At 40.2% G+C, this 27,667-nt stretch overlaps 1 protein-coding gene across 2 annotated transcripts in view; it reads right to left on the bottom strand.

Moving 5' to 3' along the window:
- Positions 1 to 313: 313 nt before the first annotated feature.
- The window catches only part of LOC127573451 (complement C1q tumor necrosis factor-related protein 1-like), a 34,078-nt gene continuing 6,724 nt past the window's right edge, over positions 314 to 27,667 (bottom strand). The window contains exons 1-4 of one of the 2 annotated variants that reach the window (XM_052021687.1): positions 19,776 to 20,028; positions 9,499 to 9,637; positions 5,968 to 6,222; positions 314 to 4,680 (exon numbers count right to left, since the gene is read on the bottom strand). In XM_052021687.1, the coding sequence (XP_051877647.1) occupies positions 4,130 to 4,680; positions 5,968 to 6,196 (780 nt within the window). In that variant the 5' untranslated portion in view covers positions 6,197 to 6,222; positions 9,499 to 9,637; positions 19,776 to 20,028 and the 3' untranslated portion in view covers positions 314 to 4,129. Of the gene's footprint in view, positions 4,681 to 5,967; positions 6,223 to 9,498; positions 9,638 to 19,775; positions 20,029 to 27,667 lie in introns of those variants that run through there. The other variant, XM_052021688.1, reaches the window with a different exon arrangement.

The raw sequence follows: 27,667 nt of genomic DNA on the forward strand, positions 1-27,667 counted from the left end.
GGCAAGAAATTAATAGAAGAGAAAACTTGAATAAAGGAAGAACAGCAAAGAATTAAAACAGCTTACATTTTTAGCTTTCATTGGTGTGGCTTTAAAACGTTTATCCTGTTGCAGAGAATAAATGTTACAACGTGAAAACTCCTTCTGGCTGTAATTTTAATCCTGTGGTGTTTGTGTTTGTCAGGGTGATCCAAAAATGTCTCAAGATGGAAAGCCAGAGGAACTGACAGTTCCCTGGAGCTATAAACATGCAAATGACAACAAGAATAGAAAGACATAGATTACCAAAATTCATAGTTACTCTTTACTTGAAAATATAACATGAATACAAAAGTATAAATATGCTTCAGAAGAGATAATGAGAACAGACTGATCCTTAACTTTAATGAGCACCTGTATAAATGTATAATTTTCCAATTATATTTAACTGTTCAGTGACAATGCTATATTAATTGATGTCAGCTATTGGAACCCAGCTCAAGTTTATCCATAGCTCTGCTGCCAGTAGCCATACCCAGACCAGCTCCCATTCATCCATCACGCTTGCACTTGTTGACCTTCATTGACTTCTGGTCCAGTGAACTTTCAATTTTAAAGACTTCATCCTTTGTTTTTAAATCCCTCCAAGGCCTTCCTTTTCTCTATCTCTGTATCCTCCTGCAGCCCTTTCACTGACGCCTCCGCCCACCTCCAATTCTGGCCTCTTGCACTTCCTCTATTTCCATTACTCCAACATTGGTAACTATGCTTTCAACTGTCTAGATACTAAATGCTGAAATTCCCTTAGTTAAACCTTGTTACTTCTCCTTTCTTCCTTATATAATTTCTTCATATCTGTCTCCTTGACAAGCCTGTCAACTGCCCTGATACCTCTATATGTAGCTCAGTGCCATATTCTACCTGATAACACTGAAGTGAAGCACCTTGGGAAAAATTTGCCCAATAAAAGGAATTAACTAGTTGCAACATGTTATTATCAATGTATCCAACACTAGTTTTACCTCGAGGTGGGGAAGGCAAAACTTTATATTTATGCATGAGATGTGGGCAGCACCAGTGATGTCAGCATTTATTGCCCTCTGCTAATTGCCTTTACAACAGTGGCGATGAGCTGCTGCAGTTCACGTTTATTATTCAGACTTAGTCCTTTTCTCATAATTTTTTTCTGTACTCATATTCTTAAGATATATTGATAGCACAGAACAAACCAAGAAAGGAGAAATGAATGAGCTAAAATTAAAGCATTCTTGAAAAATGAAATAAAAACAGCAGGCCTGGCAGCAACTGGGGAAAGTGAAAAAAAGTTTAATGTTCATGATCAACAATCTTTCTCCTAAGCTCAGATTATGTGAAGTGCCCAAATATAGTGAGCTTTGATATTAAAATAAGAGCCAGGCTTTTCCGACTTCAAATCAGATAGAACTCCTTTCGTGCAAGAAGTTTTAGGGAAGTTAATTTGAATTTCTTGTGTCTCCATCTTGCTGCTCCACTGTGAAGTCTCTTCCAGGGATGCCTACCTCTCTTTTTCTCCTCTCTTCGACAAGAGTTCTGTGAGACCCTCTCTCACTGCTCCCCCTCTGTGATCACTGCTTCTCTCCAGCTCTTCGACCACGTGCTCACCCAGACTTGAACTCACCTATCCCCTGCCTGCATGTATTCCTCCCCCCTCCCCCCACCTTCTTATGCTGGCTTCTGCCCTCTTCCTTTCCAGTCCTGATGAAGGGTCTCGGCCTGAAACGTCGACGGTTTGTTTCCTTCCATGGATGCTGCCTGACCTGTTGAGTTCCTCCAGCACTTTCTGTGTATTGCTCTGATTCCAGCATCTGCAGAATTTCTTGTGTCTCAGTTTCCTCCCCCCATTAGGTAGCAGATGCCCAGGGCAAAGTGAAATTACAATCAATGGACTTTACTTGGAGGATGGCTTCAACAAATATGGATCTAAGGTGAACAAGGGTGCTTGTATATAAATCATAGGAACATTGGAACAGGACACAGCCAGTCAGCCCCTCAAGCCTATTCTGCCATTCAATTAGAGCATGACTAATATGCATCTTCACCACATCTACCTGCCTAGTTCCATTGCCATTTGTACAGTTCTCAAATAAAAATCTATCAGGTTCAGCTTTGACAGTTTTATTAACCTTAACAGCTTTTTGAGAGACCTGACTCTAAATTTCTAAATTGTATTAAGAAGCACGTTGTGACACCACCCTCTCAATGTCCTAGCTCTATTTTAAGGTTATGCTCCCCTGTTCTACACCCTTGCACAAGAATACAGGAATATAAGGAGTAAGCTATTTAGCCCCTTGATCATATTTCACCATTCAATGAGGTGATCTATAACTTTAGTTAACGAAAGTCTAACTCGAATTAAACATTGACAATTAATCCATCAGAAGAGAGTTCCAAAGTTTAAACTCTAAGCTTCAAGCATTTTTTGCATTGAGGCCTGTTTCCTGATTGAGGCACTCCTGATAGATTGGACTTTAGTTTTTAGACCATGCCTTTATATCCTTGTATCCTCGATGAGTGGAAATGGTTTCTCTCCACTTATCCGATCAGTTCTCCAAAATATCTTTAAAGGTTCAATCAAATCACAATTAATCGAGGACTACAACACTTATTTGTACAATCCCTCCTTGTGATTGGATTCAGGTATGATTGTGATAAACCCACACAGCAACTCTTCCAGGGTCAGTACATCTTCCCTAAGGTGTGGTGTCAGAATTGCACAGATGTAGTCTAACCTTTATTTCAAATATATGTGTAACATAATTTCCACCTTCTTAAAATTCAGTCCTCTAGATAAAAGATCAGCATTCCATTAACCTTTTTCATTATTTTCTATACTTGTCCATGATATTTTAATGATCTTTGTGAGTGGATCTTGAGTCTCTATGGACCTCTACTGCTTCTAGCTTTTTCAAAATTAAGAATATACTCTGTTCTTTTTCTCCTTTTATCTGCATAGGTGTCCATTTGCCACAGTTTTGCCCTTTGCTTTAATTATTTATATCTCTCTTCAGTTTTAATACTTATAATATCATGTCATCAGTAAACACGGGTTTGTGACTTTCTATCCCATCTTATAAGGATAGTGACTAGTTCTGGCATTTGCAGCACCAACAAAGTTCCTTGCAGGACATCTTAATGACATTCTGCCAATTTGACTGCCTGTTACTACCCATCCCCAGCTGTACATCAAATTCTTAACCAGCTGAATAATTTCATTTTTAACTGACAATGTCTTTTGAAGGATTTCATCAAATCCCTTCTGGAAGTCTATAAAAATAATATCCAGAGACATTCCCCTGGGCACTACATTAATCATTGTTCCAAAATAACCAATCAGGTTCTTCAGACATGACTTACTTTTTACAAATCCATGCTGGCTCTCTTTAATCAGCTATAATCATTCCGAGTGTTTGGTCACTCTGTTCTTAGTACTCTTTTCCTTAATTATGGAATAGTAATTTACCAATGATTGATGTTAGGCTAATTGTTCTATAATTCACTGGTTTCATTTTCCCATCTTTTTTAAATAACAGAGTGACAAGCACAATTTTCCAATGTAAGGGAATGATTCCTAGAGCAAGAAGCCTTTGTAAGATTATAGTTAGGGCACCTATTTCTTCTAAGACACAGGGGTAGGAGATACCTGGTCCTCGGGAGTCGTCTCTCTTTAGTGCCATGGTTTTCTTCTTAAATGGAGACACAAGAGACTGCAGATGCTGGAATCTGGAGCAACACATAGCGCTGGAGGATCTCAGCAGGTCAGGGAGCGTCTATGGAGGGAAATGGACAGTCACTGTTTCGGGTCAAGACTCTTCATCTGGATGAGTCGAAATGTTGACTGTCCACTTCACTCCAGAGAGGCTGCCTGGCCCACTGAAAACCTCCAGCGCTTTGTGTGTTTTCTCCTTAACTGTTTTATTTATATTGAATTTGTGGGAAACAGGGAATAAGAGCCCCTAGAGCTCCCCTTATCCTCTTAAACACCTCAGAAGATCATCAATGCTGAGCGATACAAGCTAAATTCATGCAACCTGTCCTCATAACTTTACCCTATTTAGCCATAATCTAATTTGAATGGTGAAAATGATCCGAGGGGCTCAGCAGCCTCCTCTTCCTATTCAGACTCTGCTGGCTTGATTAAATAGCCATTGAATGTGATGTACACGTCAGTCTCGTCGCTGTAAACAGCGCTTTCCCTGTTGTTTTGGTACAGCCTGACCCACACCTCATCTTTCAGCCACAGCTCGAGCATGACACTCTGACTCTGCATGATGCTGCGGTCACTAGGCTGGGCGTACAGGATCACCACCTCCTCAGAGTTGTGCATCAGGTGGAGGTAAGTCTCCTTGAAGTTCCAGGTGTGCACATTGAGGTTGAAGAAGTAGATACCCGGGACGTAGCAGTAGAAGCGCCCTGTAAACATGCTGAAGTGCTGGTAGAGGTTCACAAACTCAGTGTCAAAGATCAGCTGTGCCTGGAGCTCTTCACTTTCCATCCACTTTCTTCGGCCGACCGAGAATGCTGCATAATACTGTTTGCAGCTGTTCCCTGGAATTCCTGGCTGACCTTTGTTCCCTTTGGGACCAATAACACCTACAGAACCTTTGGGTCCTTCTTTGCCTGTTTTTCCTGACAATCCCCTCTCTCCTTGCTCACCTTTCGAGCCTGCAGAATGACAATAATATTTTATTGTTAGCATTTTAATTTGGAGAGGGTTAAACCTTACATGCAATTACATAGAACTTGTGGCATAAAGCAGGCCACACAGGGCAGCTGGTCTATTCTGTTGGTCCCGTTCACTTTATTTCATCACTGAGTCAACATAAGTCCCTACTCTGTTCACACTCAGGTATTTACCAGTGAATTCATGGGATGAGAGGATCGTCCCATCAAGAGAGGCTCGACAGTTTGGGTCCGCATTCCTTGGAGTTTAGAAGAATGAGGGCTGACCTTATTCAAACATATAAGATCCTATGGGAGCTTGACAGGGTAGAGGTTAGATGTTTTCACTAGTGGGAGACATAACTACAAGATAAGGGGCAGTCATTTAAAACAGAGATGCATAGAAATTTCTTCTCTCAGAGGGTAGTGAATCTCTGGAACTCTCTGCCCCTGATGGTTGTGGAGGCCAGATCATTAGATATATTTAAGGTAGAAACATATTTGGAAGATCAAAGAATTAAGGGTTATGGGGAACTACTACAGAATAGGAGTTGAGACCAGCATAAATCATCCATAATCATATTTAATGGTTGGGCAAGTTTGAAGGCCCTGGTGGACTACTCTTGCTCCTATTTTCTTGTGTTGTTGTGTACCTAGCTTCCTCTTAAATGTATCGATGATAGAAAGCCTTGCATTAATATAGTGCCTTTCACTATCTGGACAACTAAGATGAAGTCCAGATAATTGATGTGAAAGGCACTATATAAGATATTTATTTATTAGTCACATTGAAGCACACAGTGAAATGCGTCTTCTTGCGTTACTGCGAATGTCCTGGGGGCAGCCCGCGAGGGTCGCCACTCTCTCGGCGCCAACATAGCATGCCTGCATCTCCTAACTTACGTCTTTTTTGAAGTGTGGTCACTAATGCCATGTACGAAATACAGCAGACAATTTGTGTATGGCAAGTTCCATAAACACCAGGGTAATAATCACGAGAATATCTATTTTCTGTGCAGATGATTATGGTACAAATATAAGCCAGGCCACTGTGAGTCTGAAGTCTGAATTAACAAACGTCAGATGCCTCAGTGGTTCCTCAGTGTTGCAGTGAATGATCAGCCTGGAACATGTACTCAATTCTCTGGAGTGGCGTTTGGAGCCAAGAGCTTCTAGCTCAGATGTAAGATGCCACCGATAAGTCATGGCTAACATCTAACAAAGGGATCACTGCTTTGTTTAGTCCCAGAGGTGAAACATTGAACTTAGGAGAGTATAAAAAAACCTCACCTTTCAGTATTGTAATGTCTATCTTTGGTTTGATTTCCGGCAAGGGGTAGGTATGGTGGTCACCTGCAACACCATGAGTTTGTGATAATCCATATGGATAAGCAGACTTCTCCAATGGCCCACAACATCGCACACATGAAGATGGGGCCATCTGCTTTTTAAAATGAATTCTTTTCGATGAACTGACAGAACTCAGCAAAGAAATAATCAGAGTAATGGGAGCCTTCATCCTTCAACAGCAGATTGAGCTGCACACTTAAAAATATAGAAAAAAAAATCAATAATTGCACTGTGCATTGATAAATCTGGATAGAGGCACAAACCTAAAAAGCTTAGCTGATACAAACAAAACACTTGGAGAAATATCATAGTTTTTTTTTAAATTGAACACTTTTAATTACTAGTGCATAAAACATTGAGGATGGGAAATAATATGCAGTTTAACTGATGGGTAAGAATCATCCAATCAAGTAATGAAGTGTCTGTACATTTATTAATCATTGTGGAAAGGCAGGGCAGCAAAAGAATCAGCATATTTTGTAATCAATAGTATGTGTGCGGGGGCTGGCTGGTTGCAAACACTGGGATGGAGTGAATATGCAGTGAAACCTCCAGGTATAATGCAACGAAAGACAGCAAGTCCTGCACCAATTCAGAGAGTGGAATCTACAGTCAGTGCACATGCATTTTCCTTGGATAGTGCAGCACCATGTGAGAACTTTCAGTATGCAGATTAAAGAGCACAACTGCCTCCGCAAATATAATAAGAGATTATTAATAAATGTCTGCCATACCAGTGATCTGCACATCCCACCTTAATTAAATGGATAAAATATTTAGATTATACACATCCATAATCATAAATAAAAAGGAATCTCAATCGTGAAAAAGCCGAGCACTTAACACCCCAGTGTAAAAGATTCAAAGGTCAACCCACTATTCTGGATTCATTTGGTTTAATACTTTGCAGTGAGGCCTATTCTGGTAAAAATTAAAGCACCTTTATACATATTAAATAACTGAGTAGTGTTCATAATAAATCTCAGTTGTGTCTGAAATCTCAGGCTAGTTAACAAAACAAACATTTGTTTAATATGTACTTTCCTATCATGGTTACTGCATCAGCTGAAGCTTATTTGGCAGCACCGGTGCCTCAGAATCAGATGGTTGGGAGTTCAACTACGATTCTGGAGACCTGAGTTCAAAAATCTAAGCTGAATACGTGCTTCAAGATGACACATAAAAACAATGCCCCCTCTGTTCTCAAGAAGATCCCATTGCACTATTTCAAAAAAAAGAGCAGAATAATTCCTGGAGTTCTGATCAATATTGATCTCTCAATCCACATTACAGAATGCTAATTAACTACTGACTTGTGGGAGCTCCACATTGCCCACATTGCAACAATGACAAAGCTTCAAAAAGTATTTGATTATTTGTAAAGTGCTTTGGGGGATAACTTCAAAAGTATATAACAGAAGTCCTTCTTTTTATCTTTGTATAAGGTCAGTCTGTGTGAGCTTACTAACCAACATTTTGAGAGTTGAAAACACTTGAGTCATGCCTGTGTAACCATGGGATTGGTTACTATCGAAGGAATTGATTTGATGGAGCACCATTTCAAAATATGTATTGCTGGTGAAACAAAGTTGTAAAATAGTCAGAGCTTAAAGGATGTAAGCAATACAAAGAAATAGCAATGAGCTCAAATTATTGCATGGGCTAAATAGCATGGTGAACATTATCCCACTTACAATCCGCTCAGAACTCAGTTTAAAGAGCGATATTTATAGTCTCTGCCCATTGATTGACTCACATACCCTGGGGCCAAGTGCCCTGTGCAGCTTTTGCCATTTACAAGCAAGGAGATTTATGGACATCTTCCTTTAAATGCCAAAAGGTGAATTCCCTTTTGAAAGATTACAAACTAATATCAGGAGGACAACTGTTCCATTTTATTTACCAATAAGAAAGGAATGACGTGTGTTGACTATTGGTTATGTTACCCTGTAAAAATGAAATCATAAAACATAACAAACCATCTAATGACTCCTTTTTAATCTGTTCAAAGGCAGACCTTGTCATTAATTAATGATGCTATCAATCATGTCAATAAAATGCATGTCACTTTGTCACATTATTAACATTATGGCCTGTCAACTCACTGTCTTCAAAACAAAAGGCAGTCAAATCAGCAGAGCTCTACTGAGTCTCGATCACCTGTAGTTTCTAGTCATGAGTACCCCTCACTCCACATCTCTATGGCCTTCCGTTTCTGGCCTGATTCTCATCATCCCACCTTCAACACCAAGGCTTTAATCTCTAGAAATGCCCTCCTAAAATCTTACTGTCACTCTTTCCTCTTTTAAGGTGCCTCTAAAATTCTACCTCTTTGACCAAACTTTAAAGTCACTTGACCCAATACTTTCTTTCAGCTTAGTATATTTTTGTGTGATTACATTCCTGCAATGACAAAGTTTCACAATGATAAGTACATTGTTATTGTTGTCTGGTGCGTAATATTGTCTAAAGGTCCAAATAAACCTTACATAGCTCTACATAACCACAAATGCTTTAAAAGGTGAGATAGGGCACAATGGGTGGTGGAAAATGGAAGCCTAACTTACACACTACCCATTATGTTCTGACACTGAAATGGATTGTAAAGAGGATTCAGTGGGATGACTGCCATCTTCCGTTTTGTCCACCCGCATAAAATCACCTCATTCTTCGAACCATCCTTCAGTGTCACCCTCGTCTGCTATGTGGCAGCCCTGTTTGACCCTCCCACTAACAGGCCAATTGCTTACACTCACATTTCTGGACTAACACAATTTACACAAAGGATAGAGGAAATTTAGAATCCTCTCCCCAAAGACTGTGATTGTAGGGACAACTGCAACTTTGAAAATATGAGCTTGCTAGATGTTTGTTACATGAGAGCATCAAGGATTCCAGAGCAAAGGTAGCTGAATGAAGATGGGACAGAGAAGAGTCATGATTTAATTGAATGATGGAACAGCCTTAATGGGTGACATACCCTAACCATCACCATAGCCCAGAAAATGGATGGTGACTGTACTTTAGATACCATGCAATTCAATTTCCATTTTACCCAGAGCAGATCGTATTGGAGATCATTTCAAGCTAAAGTCATATCAGACAGCCACCGGAAAATTGTTTGGGTACATCCTATCACAAAAAGCAGGACATATCCCATCTGCCTACATACCGTGCAATGAGTCTTCTCTCAGTTATCAACAAAGTAATGGAAGGAGTTGTTGATTGTGACCCAGCAGCATTTCCTCACCTACTACCTGCTCATCAATACCCAGTTTGGGGTTCAGCACTACTTGGCTCCAGATCTCATCACAGTTTTGGTCCAAATATAGACATAAGAGCTGAATTTCATATGTGAGAGGAGAGTGATTGTCCTTGACATTAAGCTAGTACTTGACCAAGGGTAACATCAAGGACTCCTGGTAAAATTGAGGTCAACGGGCATCAAGGGAAAAACACGTCAATACTTACATAAAGGAAAATGGTTGTAGTTGTTGAAGTTTGATCTTATGAGCCACAAGTCATCACTCATTTACGCAGAATGTCCCAAAATGCTTAAGCACAATCCGCATCAATTTATTCTGGAAATACTCAGCAGGTCAGGTAGTATCTGTGGAGTCAGAAAAATACAAACTGGGTAAGGCTGGTTATAGAATCAGAGAATCATAGAGCAATACAGCATGGATACAGGCCCTTTGTACCAACCAGTCCATACCAACCACCGTGCCCACCCAGCTAGTCCCACTTTCCTGCATTCAGCCCATATCCCTCTAAGTCTCGCTCCTCCATGTACCTCTCCCAAGTGCTTCTTAAATGGTACTATCGTACCTGCCTCAACCACTTCCTCTGGAGGCTCGTTCCATATACTCACCACCCTCTGTGTGAAAAAGTTGCCTCTCAGGTCCCTTTTAAATCTTCCCCCTCTCACCCTAAACCTATGCCCCCTAATTTTGGACTCCCCTATCCTGGGGAAAAGACTGATACTATCCACCTTATCTGTGCCTCTCAATTTTAAACATTTCTCCTAAGCTCCAAGGAATAAAGACCTAGCCTGGGCAACCTCTCCTTATAACTCAGGCCCTCTAGTCCTGGCAACATCCTCGTAAACCTTTTCTGCACTCTTTCCAGTTTAACCATGTCTTTCTTATAACAGGGTGGACAAAAGTGTACACAGTACTCCAAGTATGAACTCACCAACGATTTATACAACTGCAACATAATATCCCAACTCCTATACTTAATGCCCTGACCAATGAAGGCCAGTGTGCCTAACGCCTTTTTCACCACCCTGTCTACCTGTGCTGCCGCCTTCAACGAACTATGCACTTCTACTCCTGGGTCTCTCTGTTCCATTACACTCCCTAGTGCCCTACCATTCATAGTACAAGTCCTACGTTGGTTTGACTTTCCAAAGTGCATCACCTCACACATGTCTGTATTGAAATCCATTTGCCACTCCTCAGCCCATTTCCCTAACTGATCAAGATCCCCCTGGACTCTACAATAACCTCTTTCATTATCAACAACACTTCCTAATTTCGTGTCATTGGCAAACTTACTGATCAAGCCTTGTGCATTCGCATCCAAATCATTTATATAAATAATAAATAACAAGGGTCCCAACACAAACCCCTTGCGGTACACCACTAGTCACCGGCCTCCATTCCGAGAAACAACATTCAACCACCATCCTCTGCTTCCTACCTCCGAGCCAATTTTGAATCCACCTAACTAGCTCTCCCTGGATTCCATGGGACCTAACCTTCCAGACCAGCCTGCCATGCGGGACCTTGTCGAACGCCTTGCTCAAGTCCAAATAGACAACAACCACTGCCCTACCCTCATCTACCTTTTTGGTTACCTCTTCAAAAAACTCTGAAAGGTTCGTCAAGCATGACTTTCCATGCAGAAAGCCATGCTGACTCCTTCTAATCAGACTCTGTCTACCCAAATGCTGGTAGATCCTGTCCATCAGAATTCCCTCCAGTAACTTCCCCACTACTAATGTCAGGCTGACTGGCCTATAGTTCCCTAGTTTGTCCTTGCTACCCTTCTTAAACAACGGAATAACATGAGCCATCTTCCAAACTTTGGGAACACCATCAGTGGCTAACAATGAAGCAAATATCTCTGCAAGGTCCTCCGCAATTTCTTCTCTAGCCTCCTGAGGATGCACTCGGTCAGGCCCTGGGGATTTATCCACCTTTTTGTGCTGTAAGGCTGCAAATACCTCCTCCCTGGTTATACGAATATCCTTCAAAACATCTCCACTAGTTTCCCTTATCTCTTGAGCAACCATGACTTTCTCCTCAGTAAACACCGAGGAGAAATATTCATTTAAAATCCTACCCATTTCCTGCAGCTCAAGACATAGACGGCCCTGCTGATCGCTAAGGGAACCTACTCTCTCTCGAGCCACCCTTTTACTCTTTATATAGCTATAGAACCTCTTGGGATTTTCCTTAACCTTACCTGCCAGATCCATCTCATTCCATCTCTCTGCCCTGCTGATTTCCCTCTGAAGACTATTCTTAATCTTTTTATAGTCATCAAGGGGTTCACTCGTCCCCGACCTCCTAAACCCAATGTCCACTTACTTGTTTTTCTTGACCAGTCATAGAGTCAATAAACATGGAAACAGGCTAATCAACCCACCATTTCCACACTGACCAGTGGTACTCATTCATATTAATCCCATCTCCCAGCACCTGGCCTGTAGCCTTCTCTGTCAAGGTGATTTAAGTGCTGAACCCAACACTTCTTAAATGCTGTCAGTGACTCTACTTCCACTACTCTTTCGGACAGTGTATTCCAGGTAATTCTCTGGTTGAAAAATGTCCCCCTCAGATCCCCTCTAAATCTCTTACCCCTTATCCTAACTGTGTGTCCTCTAGTTTTATTCACCTCTGATATGGGGAATAGTTTCCTGCAATCTACCCTATCTATACCCCTCATAATTTTACATACATCAATCATGTCCCCTCTTATCCTCCTCCACTCCAGGGAAAACAGACCTAGCGTCTCCTCATATCTAAAATGCAAAATCCTGGTGAATCTCCTCTGCACCCTCTCCAGTGCTGTCACATCTTTCCCATAGCATGGTTACCTGAACTGCACACAAGTACTCCAGCCAAGGTCTGACTAATGTTCAGTAAAGTTGGAACATAGTCAGTGCCCTGACTAATGAAGGCTAGTATGCCAATATGCCTTCTTAACCACATAATCTACCTGCACTGTCACCTTCAGGGATCTTTGGATTTGTACACCAAGGTTCCTCTGTTCCTCAATACTCCCTTGGACCCTGCTGTTCATGGTATATATCCTAGCCTCATTGGTACTCTCAAAATGCATCATGTCACCTTTATCTGGATACATCTGCCATTTCTTAGCCCATTTCACCAATATATCTATATTGCCCTGTAGCCTAAGACTACCATTCACACTATCAACAACTGTACCAATCATCATGTCATCTGCAAGTATATGTGCAATCAGATCTGCTCTGTGCATTTTGCCCTAATGTAAGCACATTTGCAGTTGGACCAGATTACCATTATACTCTGTGTTTAATTGCTGACATAATGATTCCACTTAATGTAAGACTCATTAGAAGAAATTTTTTGCCTTCTTAGATTTAGTGCACTATATCAAATTTATCATGCATAGAACAAGTAAATGTTTGAACAAATCCTTACTAATCCTTTTTCACATTATAATTTATTTCAAGTCCTCAATAGCATAAATTAGAACCAGGAAATCATCCAGATATCTTGAATGGGGGGCAGCAAAGTGCAACAAGTGATCCCAGTGGAAAGTCTTTGATGAGACAAGATTTTGAAAAATATTGCTGAAATGACTTCAGAATGAAAGGCAAAAAAATACGGATGTTGGGAATCTGAAATAAAAACAGACGTTGTTGGAAATACTCAGCAAATCAGGCAGCATCTATGGAGAAGGAAACAGTTAATCTTTCAGCTACATGACCATTTATCGGAATTAGGAGAAGTTAGAAATCATTCATGCTTTAAGTTGCAGAGAAAGGGGAGAACAAAGGGAATGTCTGTGATAGGGTGGATACCAAGAGAGACTGAAGGACACAAGTGGGAGATGTGCTGACTGATAGGGTGGTGAAGGCTTGTCCATTATATCTGATCTGTCTAGAAGAAATGTTATTGGAAGGAAATGAAATGGAACAGAAGAAAAGAACAAAAAAAGGCTAGAACTGTGAGATACAAAACTTTCACATCCTACATGATTTTATTGAATATAAGGACCAAATAATCTTTTTACTATTTCTATTTCTCCTGTTATAAAACACAACAGTTGCTGGAAATCTGAAATAAAAAAGAAGTCTGGAAATACTCAACAGGTCAGGTAGTATCTGTGGTGTCAGAGCAATACAAACTGGGAAAGGCTGGTTATAGAGTCAGAGAATCATAGAGCAATACAGCACGGATACAGGCCCTTTGTACCAAACAGTCCTTGCCAGCCACAGTGCCCACCCAGCTAGTCTCACTTTTCTATGTTTGGCCCATATCCCTCGAAGCCCCGCCACTCCATGTACCTATCCAAGTGCTTCTTAAATGATACTATTGTACCTGCTTCAATCACTTCCCCTGGTAGCTTGTTCCATATAGTCACCACCCTCTGTGTGAAAAAGTTGCCTCTCAGGCCCCTTTTAAATCTTTCCCCTCTCACTCTAAACCTCTGCCCCCTAGTTTTGGACTCACCTACCCTGGGGTAAAGACTGTTACCATCCACCTTATCTATACCTCTCATAATTTTAAACATTTCTGTAAAGTAGTCCCCTCATTCTCCTACATTCTAAGGAATAAAGACCTAGCCTGGCCAACCTCTCCCTATAACTCAGGCCCTCTAGTCCTGGCAACATCCTTGTAAATCTTTTCTGCACTCTTTCCAGTTTAACCATGTCTATTCTATAACAGGGTGACCAAAACTGTACACAGTACTCCAAGTGTGGCCTCACCAATGACTTATACATCTACAACATAATATCCCTGCTCCTATACTCAATGCCTTGACTGATGAAGTCATTGTGTACTAATCACCTCTTTCACCACCCTGTCTACCTGTGACACCGCTTTCAACAAACTATGCACTTATACTCTCTGTTCCATTACACACCCTAGTGTCCTACCATTCATAGTATAATTCCTATGCTGGTTTGACTTTACAAAATGCATCACCTCATATTTATCTGTATTAAAATCCATTTTAATACATTATCTGAAACATTGAATCCTGGGGGCCGTGATGTGCTTATTTGGAAGATGAGATGTTGTTCCTCAAACTTATATTTGCCCTTGTTGGAACAGCGTAAGAGGCCAAACATAGGAAGTTAGAGTGGTAGTGGGATGGAGAATTAAATGATAGCAACTAGATGCCGAAAGTCACCCTTGAAGACTAAACATGGGGGCTCTGCAAAGTGGTCACAGAATTTGTATTCAAGTTCTCCAATGTAGAGGAGACCGCAACATGAGTACCAGATGAAGCGGACAAACTTGGAAGAAGTATATTTGAATTACTGCTGCTTCACCTGGAAGGAAGGGAAGAAGTAAAAGGGCAGGTTTTGTATCTTCTCCAGCTGCATAGGAGGATGCCATGAGAAGAGAAATGGGTGTTGGTGGAGAGTGGAAGAACGATCAGAGAGTTTCAGAGGGACCAGTCTCTTCGAATGCTAAAAAGAGAGTGGAGGATGTGTCTGGTGCTAGAGGAAACTACAACAAATGATCCATTGGATGTGGAGATGGTGGGGTGGAGGGTGAGGGTTAGGGGATTCCTGTCTTTGCTAGAAGTGCAGGAATGGAACAGACAATGTTAAGAGCCCTGTCACCTCCGCATGGTAAGCCATGGTTGAAGAAAAAGGAAGACGTTTCAGAAGCATTGGTCTGGAAGATGCCTTCATCGGAACAGATAAAATGGAGCAAGGGAAACTGGGACAATGGAATGAACCCCTTACAGAAAGTAGATGGGGAGAAGGTAGCCAACTTAGCTGCAGAGGTCTATGGGCTGCTGACCAATCAATAAGATGGAAAAGTTGAGAAAAGGAAGAGTGACAGGATTTAGAATGAGTTTATTGTTGAATAGCTCTTGTGCTCTCGCTTCTCTTCCCCTCCCTTCTCCCCTTCCTCCCCTATACTTACCTCCCTTTCCTACTCTACCCTCCCAGTCTTTCCCCTCCACTTCCTTCTCTTTTACTTCTATTCCTTCTCCCCCCTTCCTCCTGTTTCTATTCCCCTCTTCTTCCCCTTCCTCACTCTCTCTTCCCTTCCTTTCCCTTCTCCTCCTTTTCCTTCCCCTGCTCCTCCTTCCCTCCCCTTCCCTCCCCTCCCAGTCCTGTACCCTTCCCTCACTTCCCCAGTTCCTCTTCAAACTAATGCAGTGATATTTTATTTAGACTTCAGAATGTAGATGTGGCCATGATTTAATGTCTCATCCAAAAATAAATGAGCACCTTCAGCAATGCAGCACTCCTTCCTTAGTGGACTGGATTTTTACTTTGACTTTGTATTCTAAGCAATGAAGCCGAACCCCCAAACTTCTGGCTCAAAGGTGAGATTGCTATGCACTGAGGCAGACTCGACGTGTAACGAGGCCCTCATACTTCTAATCAACTATTCCCCACTACTTCCACTCATTAAACCTTCATTTTATATATTGTTCTTCATTGTGTTGACAACCAGGGCTGTCATACCCACGAGGGCTGTACCCAGAGTTTATACCTTCAAGCATTTGGCAAATGAAATCCACTCTTTGTGGGAAAAACAAGACTGTGCCATAATTATATGTTAAATATCATAATATGGCAATATCTTGCAGAGTTTTAATGTACTTCTGACATCTATCTGCACTCATATATACAATGTAATTGCTAACTACTATCTCACAACATGGGACTTCTCCTTTTACAAAGGTTCCAGTGGCTTTGCTTTGTCACCTTTGCTTAGTCTTATTTCTATTCCAGTCTTCTGTTCTGGAGATTGGCCAATTACTTTTCTTCAAAATTCTGCCAGTAAACCTTTCACATTCACCTGAGAGAATGGCCAAAGGTTTAAACGTTCATCTGATAAGCAGCAATTCCAGTGGTGTTGCGCTTCCTCAGCGCACATTGTCGCCACCAGGGAATGCTACCAACTGATTAAAACAACCAGTGCAAGGACTCTCCCAAGTTATAGCATACCTTTCAGCAATGTTTTTTTCCAAGTTTGGTTTGCTATTTAATGAGATGCAGTCTCTAGCAAAATGTTGTCGTTTGTTTTTCAGCTTTCCTTAGTATAAACAGGCCTCTACTCGCTCATCTCCTCATATCCTAATTCAGTAATTACTACAGCATTATTTCTGCAACGTACCTATTGGAGAAGTTCCAGTTTTATTCAGTTTCTAGTTTACATTCAGTTTTTAGTTTCCTAGAACCTCAGCCGCAGCTCCCGTCTTCTTCAATCCTGAAACTTGAATCTCTCAATACTTGGTCTGAGCAGAAAAGGCTTTCAACCAAGAGTATCCAATTATGTCAAATCAATACTTCCATTACTGTAGCACCTTTCTGTCCCATGAAGTACATCTGGTGAAATATTTTTGACGTTCATTCACTGTTTTAATATTGGAAACCAACAGTAAATTTGTGCATTGCTGGTTCCCACAAACAGCAATATAATAATAACTTGCTGTACTTTTCTATGTTCTATTATTTTAGTGATGTTTATTGTGGGGTAAACATAGGCCAGGCAACCAGGGAAAATTCTTCTTCCGTCCTTCTAAATGGTGCCACAGGATCTTATATATCCATGTTAAAAGGTCGATGGAATCTTGTTGTAACATCTTATCTACAATACAGCACTTCCCCCAACAATGAAGCACGGAGGTATAGTTCTGATGCAACTATTAAATTACTGTACAAGACCTGGACTACCAATCCAGAGATTTGAGTTCAAATCCCACTATGGAAGGTGTAGAATTTATAATCTGGAAATAGTCCGGAATTTAAAACTGGTTTTATTGCCATCGTGTGCAGTTCTGGTCACCCAGCTATAAGAAGGATGTCATTAAGTTGGAAAGGGTGCAGAAAAGATTCACAAGGATATTACCAGGACTAGAGGGCTTGAGTTAGAGGCTGGATAGGCTGGGAACTTTTTTCCCTGGAGCTAAGGAGGTTGAGGGATGACTTGATTGCAGAGTATAAAATCATGAGGGACATAGATAATGTGGATAGTCACAGTTTTTTCCACGATCAAGGGAATCTAAAACCAGACAGCATAGATTTAACATGAGAGGGGAAAAATTTAAAAGAGACCTGAGGGGATACTTTTTCACACAGAGGGTGGTGGGTATGAGCCATCAGAGGAAGCTGTGGAGTACAATTACAATGTTTAAAAGACATCTGGACAGGTAAAAGCCTAGAGGTGATATGGGGCAAACACAGGCAAATAGGACTAACTCAGATAGACATCTTGGTCAGAATGGATGAGTTGGGCCAAAGGGCCTGATTCCACGCAATATGACTCTATGACAACAAAACTATCAGGTTGTCATGAAAAGTTTCCTGATTCACTAATGTCCTTCAAGAAATCCTCAGTGCTATGTGACTCCAGACTTACAGCAATATGGCTGACTTTGTAAAAAGTCTTCTGGAATGGTCTAGCAGGTCACCCTTTTCAGATTAAATGAGCCAGTGATGCCCACATCCTGAAAAATGAATGTACAAAACCTCACACAGCACTATACTAGAGTATCTGCCGAGTTTGATGTGCTGAAGTCTCCGCAAGAGGACTTGAACCCAGAATCATCTACCACAGAAGTAAGAGTGCTAACAACAAACCCACAGCTGGCAAACAAAATTGAAGGGATGTGTGAGGGTTTTCTGATGTGTGAAAAGGAATTGTCATTCAACTCCCCAAATCTTCATCCATAAATCATGAATGCTCTGCACTTCATTTGCTTCCTTTGCTTTGAGTTTCCTGATACTCTCACCCAACAAATATTCCATGCAAGGAAGTTGTAAGTATCAATGCTCCAGTACATTCCTGTTTTTAAACATTCAGTAATGTTTAATTTATACTTAATCTGCAAAAGTAAAACATGATTTAAAAATTAAACTTAGTCATTAAATTCTGAAATTACAAAGTGACAGGCAAATTTTCCTGCAATGACAAAATGAGAAAACATTACTCAATGATAACTGTAAATCATTGGATAATTTGTGAGAGGATCAGTGCAGCAAATACAGATAATATTTTGTTGTGCAACTAAAGCCTGAAATATCTTTCTTTTTCAATTCCCATGCCCTAAAAAGACCATGCTATGGTTCAACAGTTTTTCCTTGGATTTATACTTAAAAGGGAAAATATTTGCAAAGCTTTAGGAAAATACTGAACACAACCATTTGGTTCTTGAAACAACTAGCAAAACACTAATCACTACAGTTTATCAACACGATGACCACTTTGATCACTTTGCACTAAAATGGACTTTGTTTTTTTTGTTCTAATTGTGGTCTTTCTTGTAAAAATTGGGTTTCATTTATGCTTGGTTTATGTTTTTCTTGTGAATGCTGCTTTCATGATGCTATGTGCCTGTGATGCTGCCTTGCAGTTTTTCATTGCACCTGTGTATACACGTACTTGTGCAAAATGACAATAAGCTCGACTTTGACTTTGATAACAGGACTTATGTGACCAAGTGAAAATCTTTTTTGAGAGCTGGCACAGGCAAGATGGATTGAATGGTCCCTTTCTGTGCTGCTCTAAGATGCATTGCTCCTGTGAAAGGGAATGAAGACACTTAATGAGATAATAATAAACTATCATCTTCCTTCAGATTCATGTTTGAAAAGATCAAGCTTGATACTTTTCTTCTCACTTTTACTAATTATCAAAATTAATTACTGTAAATAAATTACATTTATATCTCCATAGATTTATCATGGCCAACACGGTTTCAATCCCATAATATCTATTATACTCTCTCTGTAATAGTAGAAATGTGTTTTATACCAAACTAACACTCTCTGAGATTATCCTTTCATAGAGTAACAGTACAGAAACAACAACCAAACAGCACAACTGTGACCCAAAGGAACAATTAATTCAACAAACAATTTTCAGCGGTTTTAACAATGTACAATGAAAACATAAATGCTTTCACCAGATCCTTCATAACCCCCTCTTATATAAAAAGCAGTTGGATTCATTTTATTATCATCCTGTCTAATGGAACAACTCATTTAGCTAACCATCATCCATCATTGAAACATAATTTAGAAGTTTTAATCAAAGTTTCACATCTCTATCATTCTGTGCATATTATGAATTGCAAGCAGTAACAAAGTCAAAGAATGGATTACAGTTTATTACAGGGTAATACTTATTCTGGTCACTATGCCACAGAAACATGTAATGGAAACAGAACAACCCAGTCACTCAAAGAATCATAGACTGATAATACACAAGAGGAGACCATTTGGCTTATTGTGCCTGTGCTGTCCAATTAATTCCACTCCCCTGATCATGCCCCCTAGCCCTGCAATATTCTCCCCTTGCACTTACCTGTCTGACTCTGTAATGCTCTAATAATTATTCATTATTAGAGAGTATTCCCCATGTGCCTGAGGTGGCAGAGTGGTGAGATTGTACTCTTTATGATCTACATGAACCCATGAGGGAGGATTGGGTCAGTGAAATGAATGGGGTAAAATATTTTCACCTCCATTTGCCTAGTTTTAAACAACATACCTGAGAGTTGCAACTGTTCCTTCCTCAGTGAACTTTTTGCAGTTGTTATGAATTCTCGCAACACGCAGTGAACTCTCCGTGGCTGTCTCTGCCTCAACACTTGAGATGTCACAGTTAGACACAAATTAGGTGCTGATCTGACTCCTGCTTCTGTTTACCTCTGCAGACAACTTGAAGGATCTTGCTTGCACCAAAAACTCCTTGCTTTGGCTTGAAAAGCTACAATTGTTATCCTTTGAATTATTGGCCCCAATCTGGGACTTAGTATGTTCCGTCTCCATAGCCACGAATGCCCACTGTTCAAGATCCAACAGGAAAAATAAAACTCACTTAAGATTAAAAAAATTCCCTCCAGGTAAAAGGAAGAAACATATGTGGTAAAACCAGCTGTAAGTGATTTCAGAGTAGAAAATGTTCACAGTGGGTGAGAGCAGAGCACAAGTCTGGACTTTGGATTATTTTGGAAGTGATGAAAAAATAGAAATTAAAAAAAATCACACATACGTTCGTTCCACATTCCTGTCTTTTTTCTGATCTGCCTCCAGGCAGAAATAGAAAGATGTATTTACTTTGCATCTTTTGCAGCCTCTGGGCGATAGGAAGTCCTTTACATCCACTGAAATGCTTTCTAAGTATGGAGACACATACTTAAAAAGCATTCCCTTAAATGCTTTTTAAGTATGGTCAATTTGCACATTGAAAGCTCCCACACAAAGGAAGTTGGATGAGGGACAACAACATTACAGAGTATTTCCCGGCTCTTCGACCCGAAAAGTCGGATAGGACCACAAATTAGCATCTTGTCACTGGACAGCAAGCCTGGATTTTATGCCTAAAATTCTAAAGTTGGACCAGACTTTTCTATAGAAAGCTTTGGAAATTAATGACTTGCTTCACTTATTTGATAAGCTTATAGATAATTCTGATTTTGATAACCAGTTCTTGAAGACATGAAATAAAGTCAATCTAAGAATCTGACTGTTGTCTATTTGATCTAACAAATAGTGATTCCATTATAACTACCTGAAATTCAATGCTATAGCTTTTCCTTTTCCAGATAATACTCTCTGAAAGTGACCCTGCTTAATAAATATTCCCTCATAACAGCTCACGTCCCAGTTAACAAGATCAACAGACAGCTTAATTTCATGACCTAACGTTCTGAGTCCACCTTAGCTAATAGAAACTAAAGACAAAATATTATTCTGCACTTGCTAGAATAGAAGGGACAACATTTTAATGACTATAGAGCTATGGAAATGATAAAATGCTGCAATTAAATGATCCTTTTAATTATAAAGGCCATTGCAGATATTATGTTCATTAACCACAAATTGGACAATATACAACTCTTAGCATTACAGTGGAGAGCTGTCAATAGCAAAACATGTTTGGAATAAGATGCCAAATGATTACTTTGCATTATTATTTACCAAGAAAACGACTTTGGTAAAGGTGAGGGTGAAAAGGATCTCATCTCTGCTATCACTGACCTTGAAGTACTTGCTGTAGACAGTAGTTATTAAAGGCACACAAAATAAAAATTGTTAGACATCAATATTCCTACTTAAAATTAAAATGAGGCTGAAAACGTATCGAGTAGGGAGACACTTCTTCGCACAAACAGTCGTGGAAGTTCAGTCTGAAGACATAGATAAGATAAGGTAAGATCTTTATTAGTCACATGTACATCGAAACGCACACAGTGAAATACATCTTTTGTGTAGTAATTTTGGGGGGCAGCCTGCAAGTGTCGCCACGCTTCCGGCGCCAACATGGCATGCCCATAACTTCCTAACCCATACATCTTTGGAATGTGGGAGGAGACCGGAGCACCTAGAGGAAACCCACACAGACACTGGGAGAACGTACAAACTCCTTACAGACAGTGGCCGGATTTGAACACGGGTCGCTGGCACTGTAAAGTATTGTGCTAACCACTATGCTACCGTGCCATCCTGTGTTATTTCAGATTGGTCTATTGATTACTGCACTGCCCAGGTCAAAACTGAGAACAACAAACACCAGTGGTCCTGGGTTCAATTCCAGTTTATATTTTGAAAGTTAATCTTAGCTGATTTAATGTTTAGAGTCACTAAATTTCATTAAAGGGGAATATTTAGTCAATATTTACATTCCTGGTGCCTGCTGAGAATCCTGCAAGTTTGGCTATTAACTGTGGCCAGGATCAGGCTCATTTTAAAGCTCCTCACCCCATGGTCACATGTTAGCATGTAACATGACCTTCAGGAGAGAAGCAGCAGGAAATGCAAGGGAAGAACAACCATCTAAATAATGAATTGTTACAATTTGACCTTTTGTGGTTTGAAGGCAATGATTTTAACATGCACAGCAGGTAATAAAGAACAAGCTGAAATGCAATCACATTACATCACTGAAAGCAAGAGCATTTCTTCCCTGTTACTGCATTAGTTGGAAAGAAATTGCTGACAACTGTGAATTAGCCGAAGGACTTTCCTCATTTGAGTTTATCTGCGACTGTAGAAAAAAGGGGAATACAAACCCTGATCTGAATCCTTTGACTAATTGATACATTTTGCTCCAGTTTTATGTGAAGACTGATTAATTACTTTTGAAGTGTAGTCACTGTTGGAAAGCAAACAAATCTAATAAGTTTGCACATAGCAATGGATTAATTCTAATTAACTAAAGTAATTCATGGTGATTTTAGTGATAAGTATCATCCAGAACAGCAACTTGCATTTAATTTAGTAAAATATTTTAAGGCAGATTGGTAGAATGTTCTCAGATAATAATTGACAATGAACCGCATGAGGAGATATTAGAAAAGTAACTAAGTGCTCGGTCAATGAGGTAGATGTTAAAGAGCATCACAAAGGAGCTAGATGGGATAAAGACGTGGTTAAGTTTAGGGAGGGAATTCCAGAGTTTAGAGCCTATGTGTCTGAAGGCACTGCCACCAAAGGTGAAGCAAAGGGCTCCGGGAAATATCCACTCCTCATTTCTGATTAGCGCAAGGGGATCTTTACATCCATCTCAGAACTTGAAGCTCTCACCTGAAAAGAAACATGTCTGACAAATACATCAAAGGGAATATATAAGAACTTATATATTTTAATTCCTGAGCTATCAGGATGATCAAAATCCGACCTATTGGTCAGTGCATCAATAAGTACTTTCCTTCTAAAATTATCTGTTAATTATTTTCCAATCCTCGACATTCAAAGGGAGCTTCAAGAAATGGAAGTAGGCAACCGGATTCCTCACAACCACCAGCTCAGATACAGGGATTCTCTTATGGAAGGGTTAGCCTGAGTCGAAGCCAATACTGCCCAAAGCTGCACTGAGTCACCCTTCATGGCTGCTAGCTGCCTCCTCCGTCTGCAAGAAAACAATCATCCACCAGCTTGGCTGCAACTTATCAGAGATCACAGCATAGGAGTGTTAGGGCAGGCATGGACCTGCAGAAAACAGGCACTAAGGGAATGACCTAGTCAGTGATTCTATGGGTTTAACACCGAGTACATGTAGAAAATTTGTCTCGTACGTTGATGTGATGGATTCTTACATTCACCATTTGTGTTCAAGTTGACACTAGGTTCATCAGCAAGAGGATGATAGCAACATATGAGCCATATCACTGTGGGGTTTGGGGTTTTTCTTTATTTGTTATCACTTAGATCTCAGAATATGCTGTTTGTAGTAGATATTAATGATTTCAATGTATACGTAGGTGGTCTGATGAGTAAATTTGCAGATGACATAAAAACTGATGGAGTTGTGGATAGCAAGGAAGTCGTCAATGGATACAGCAGGATATAGATCCGTTGGAAGTTTGAGCCGAGAAATGGCAGATGGAGTTTAATTCGGACAAGTCTAATTCGGACAAGGAAACAATGCCTTGACATGTGATCAGAGACTGCTTGGTGTGAGGATGTTGGTCTTCAAGAGACTATCAGCATGTTAACAGTGTTAGTCCACTGTGGTCCTTGCTACATAACTAACAAAACATAAAGGCTGAGGTAAATAAAGCTTAAAATATGGACTTGGAGATCCAGCCTTCTCTCAGTTCCACCTTCAGATAAGCACTGACAAAATTATATCTCGCTGGTTGCCATCCACAATGGTCCCTTCAAGTTAAACCAGCAGTGAACCCAGTTTTCTTGACAGCTGATAAACACAATGATGCTGGAGGAACTCGGCAGGCCAGGCAGCATCCGTGGAGAAAAGCAGGCGGTAAACTTTTCAGGTCAGGACCCTTCTTCATGACTCTTGTTTTTCTTGACAGCTGAATGCCCACCAGCAAACCAATCTTGCAGTGGATTCTCTAAGGGGCATCAAGACACTTATACAAAAGATTTACCATTTGTATTTGTATGGAATTGATTTTTTGGCCTTTAAGATAAAGATTAAGATATCTTTATTAGTTGCATGTACATGGAAACACACAGTGAAATGCATCTTTTGCGTAGAGTGTTCTGGGGACAGCCCGCAAGTGTTGTCATGTTTCTGGTGCCAACATAGCACACCCACATCTTCCTAACCCGTACGTCTTTGGAATGTGGGAGGAAACCGGAGCACCTGGAGGAAACCCAGCCAGACATGGGGAGAACGTACAAACTCCTTACAAGCAGTTGGACATCATGTTTTTACCTCATAGTGAGCACATACATTCTACTCATCATATTAGAATTTTGGAGGCCTCTTAGCAGCTGAAAAATGACATGAATCAACTTGGCAATTGCTCACTTGAGTTATTCTGCTAACTCCATGACCCCAGTCAGGAGCTGAATTAGAAGACAGCATCAGGAGGGTAATGGGAATTAACTTCTCTGAGGTCCATCCTCAGCATGTTTCCTTAATGCACCGTTCACCAGCTGGGAGCAAAAGTTAAATGTCTACACTTAGATGGAGGAAACAGGGATGATAAATTTCTTACATGTTACAGCATTGTAAACATTTCTTTTATTAGAAATATTTTGATTCAAGTACATAAGAAAGCTTTCACCACATCTTGCCCCAACTTATTTGGGGCCTGTATTTCAATAATCCCTGACACTCAAAGTTATTTTACGACTGTATTCCTGGTAACTGACCTCATACATGGTAACAAAATCACTTTCCTTATTACTCTGGTGGCAACCACTGTGACAAATATTAATTAGCATTCACAAACAAGCTCACAAAGGAAGAAGTGCGAGTCAAAATTGTGAAACATAATGTTGCCAAATTGCTGCAGCATTTTGGGCTCTATCTTTTGAAATCTTGTCGGAACTTTAGACTTACTGCTGCAATATTAAATCCAAGTGAAGTTCTATAGGAAGGTAATGTTTTAATTTCCTTGGGAAAGACCAAAGAAAATTCTAACTCACAGAACAATGCTTTGTCTACTTATTCATATCGGAGAGAATCTAGGGTCAGAGACAAGAACCAGTGTTTCACGTTATTTGTGCAATGTTACTCTGTCTGATATTCCAATGAGGGAGTTCACACAATCAAATTAAATGTGTTAGTGCTACAATTAACATTCCAGATAGAGTGCTGATATATGTTCATCAAGGATTTGCTATTATTCTCCAGCCTCTCTTTCTTAATTTCTTTCAGTATATATTTTTCATTTTCTTTTTCTCCATGGTAGATGCAGGTAAACTGCCAAATGCATCTTACTGCATGTGAAATGGAGATGAACAAGAAATTGGCTTGGATTTTGCCATAAAAATAATGGTGAGGCTAACAGTATTCTCTGTTATCACAGGGTAAATCTGAAAGCAACTTCTGGCATCTGTGTAGTAGAGTTAAATATGAAACAGGGCTTTTCTTGGCAACTCTGTCAGGCAATAAGTTGGATATTGGGCCAATGTTTGCCTAGAATTACAGCAAACAGTTGAGTATATAGGAAAGAACATCATTTTCCTCAGAAAATAGTGTATTCAAAAAGCTGGAGGAAACAGAAGTTGGAAAAAAGATTTCAGCAAATTCTCCAAATCATATTTTTGCCAGAAATGCAGGGAATAGAGGATAGCTACATGTGAATTACATCTTCAGTTTAATCTCAGTAGGTTTGACTCTCATGGAATTACCCAAGCATGCCCACTTTGTTTTGGAATAGTGTTCATTTTAACTGTGGCCAAAGCAAAAATCCAGAGGTTGCAGCCAGACATACACTGCCACCCTACAGGTTAAGCTGTTGCACTCCCTTCCAATGGACTCAGCAATGAAATCTCTGTCATAAGGTGAACTTGCGCTTCTCCACAAAAAAATGGAAGAGCAAGGTAGGACCAGTGTATTCTGGAATAATAAGGTTTTGTAGTTATATAATAACTGACAATTATTTCTGAACAACCTCTGGTCCTGGAATATTAATTCTATAAATGTGGAATCTCATTCCTTCAGAAGAAAATTAATGTTGTACATCATATAAAATTGATATAGCTTTTTTAGATTATGTAATTTTCTCTTTCACCTCTAATTCAATCTGTGAGTTGCTATTCATATTTTGCTTTCTGTAGATTGATTTCAATATAATTTCTATTTTCTGTTTCTATGCTTCCTGTTTTGCAGTCTGGATGTCTCAGGATATTTTGATCTGATTGATTGGTGAGCCATGCTGTTGCTTAAGCTGCTCACCTCACCACAGATCCCCTGTAGAGAGGGCCATGCTGGATCAGATACCAATTAGTGGAAATTCCTACAGACAGGCCTGTCAGAGTAACTGTACGTGAAGTTAATGGTAAAAGCCATTCCTTCACCACTGGGGACAAAATCTGTGCCATTACAATTGTAATTACAAATCAAGGGGTATTTCAGTGACTGGAGGCCTCTCTGGAGATGTCCTGAGACTGTGAAAAGCATGCCATTAATGCAGACTGTGTTCTTTCTATCAGCAGTGGGTGTTCTGAACTTTACTAATATTGTGAAAAGGTACAATATTAACATAAGACTGTAGGAACTTTTTTGTGTAGTAAATTGAGTAATTACTGTGCTTTTCATGTATGCATCTGACCTACCTTCACACAAAGGCATCTGGACATATGCTGAAGCTCCAAATGGTGTGAAGTACATGGTTTAACATTGATTGCGCAAAATATATTAGTGTGGATGTGGTTTACAATGAACCTGAATGTGATCTACAAAGCTCATGCAGAAGCAGACTTCAAAAGGCGAGCTCATTGGTATTGGTATTGGTTTATTATTGTCACTTGTACCGAGGTACAGTGAAAGACTTGTCTTACAAACCGATCATACAGGTCATTAGAAGTATTCAAAGTGGAGGTAAAAGATCTGGGGATTGAGGGCTATGGGTATCTGGCACAGAGGAGGAGTTGAGGCCTGTGGTAGATCAGCCACAATCATATTGAATATGGGGTAGGTTTCAAGGGCTGAATAGCCTGCTCTAGTTCCTTTTTTCTTGTGTTCTGTGTTCAAAAGAAATGAAACCTGTTTATGAGCAATTTAAAAAGGACCAGTCTGTTCGGTCAATAGGGGTGTTGAATCCAGCACAGTTCCTCCTACAGCCAGAGTAATTTTACTTACCCCTTGCTCCCAACACATCCTACCACCATCCCACACTTTGCTGCAGCTGCACTTTAGGCACCTTTTCAAGGTTGCCGGGCTGTAGTGCCCTAACACTACAAATACACCAGCCAATCACAACCCTGAATGCCGCTCCCCTCATCAGTCAATTGCAACCAGTCCATACGTAACGTTACAATGGAGGTCCTATCACTACACCCATTACCAAAGCTCCAGCTTTCTGTAAACCCCACATCATGCCTCTCTCAATCATGCCCATAAGCAAAACATGCACTTCCCTCTCCTCTCAATTAACACGCTTTTTGAGGCATAACTTAATTTGTAGGCCAATCTCTCTCATTTGCACAGAACTCTACCAACAGAGTGGATCAGAGGTA

This window comes from Pristis pectinata, chromosome 8 (assembly GCF_009764475.1).
Source record: "Pristis pectinata isolate sPriPec2 chromosome 8, sPriPec2.1.pri, whole genome shotgun sequence".
Taxonomy (NCBI): domain Eukaryota; kingdom Metazoa; phylum Chordata; class Chondrichthyes; order Rhinopristiformes; family Pristidae; genus Pristis; species Pristis pectinata.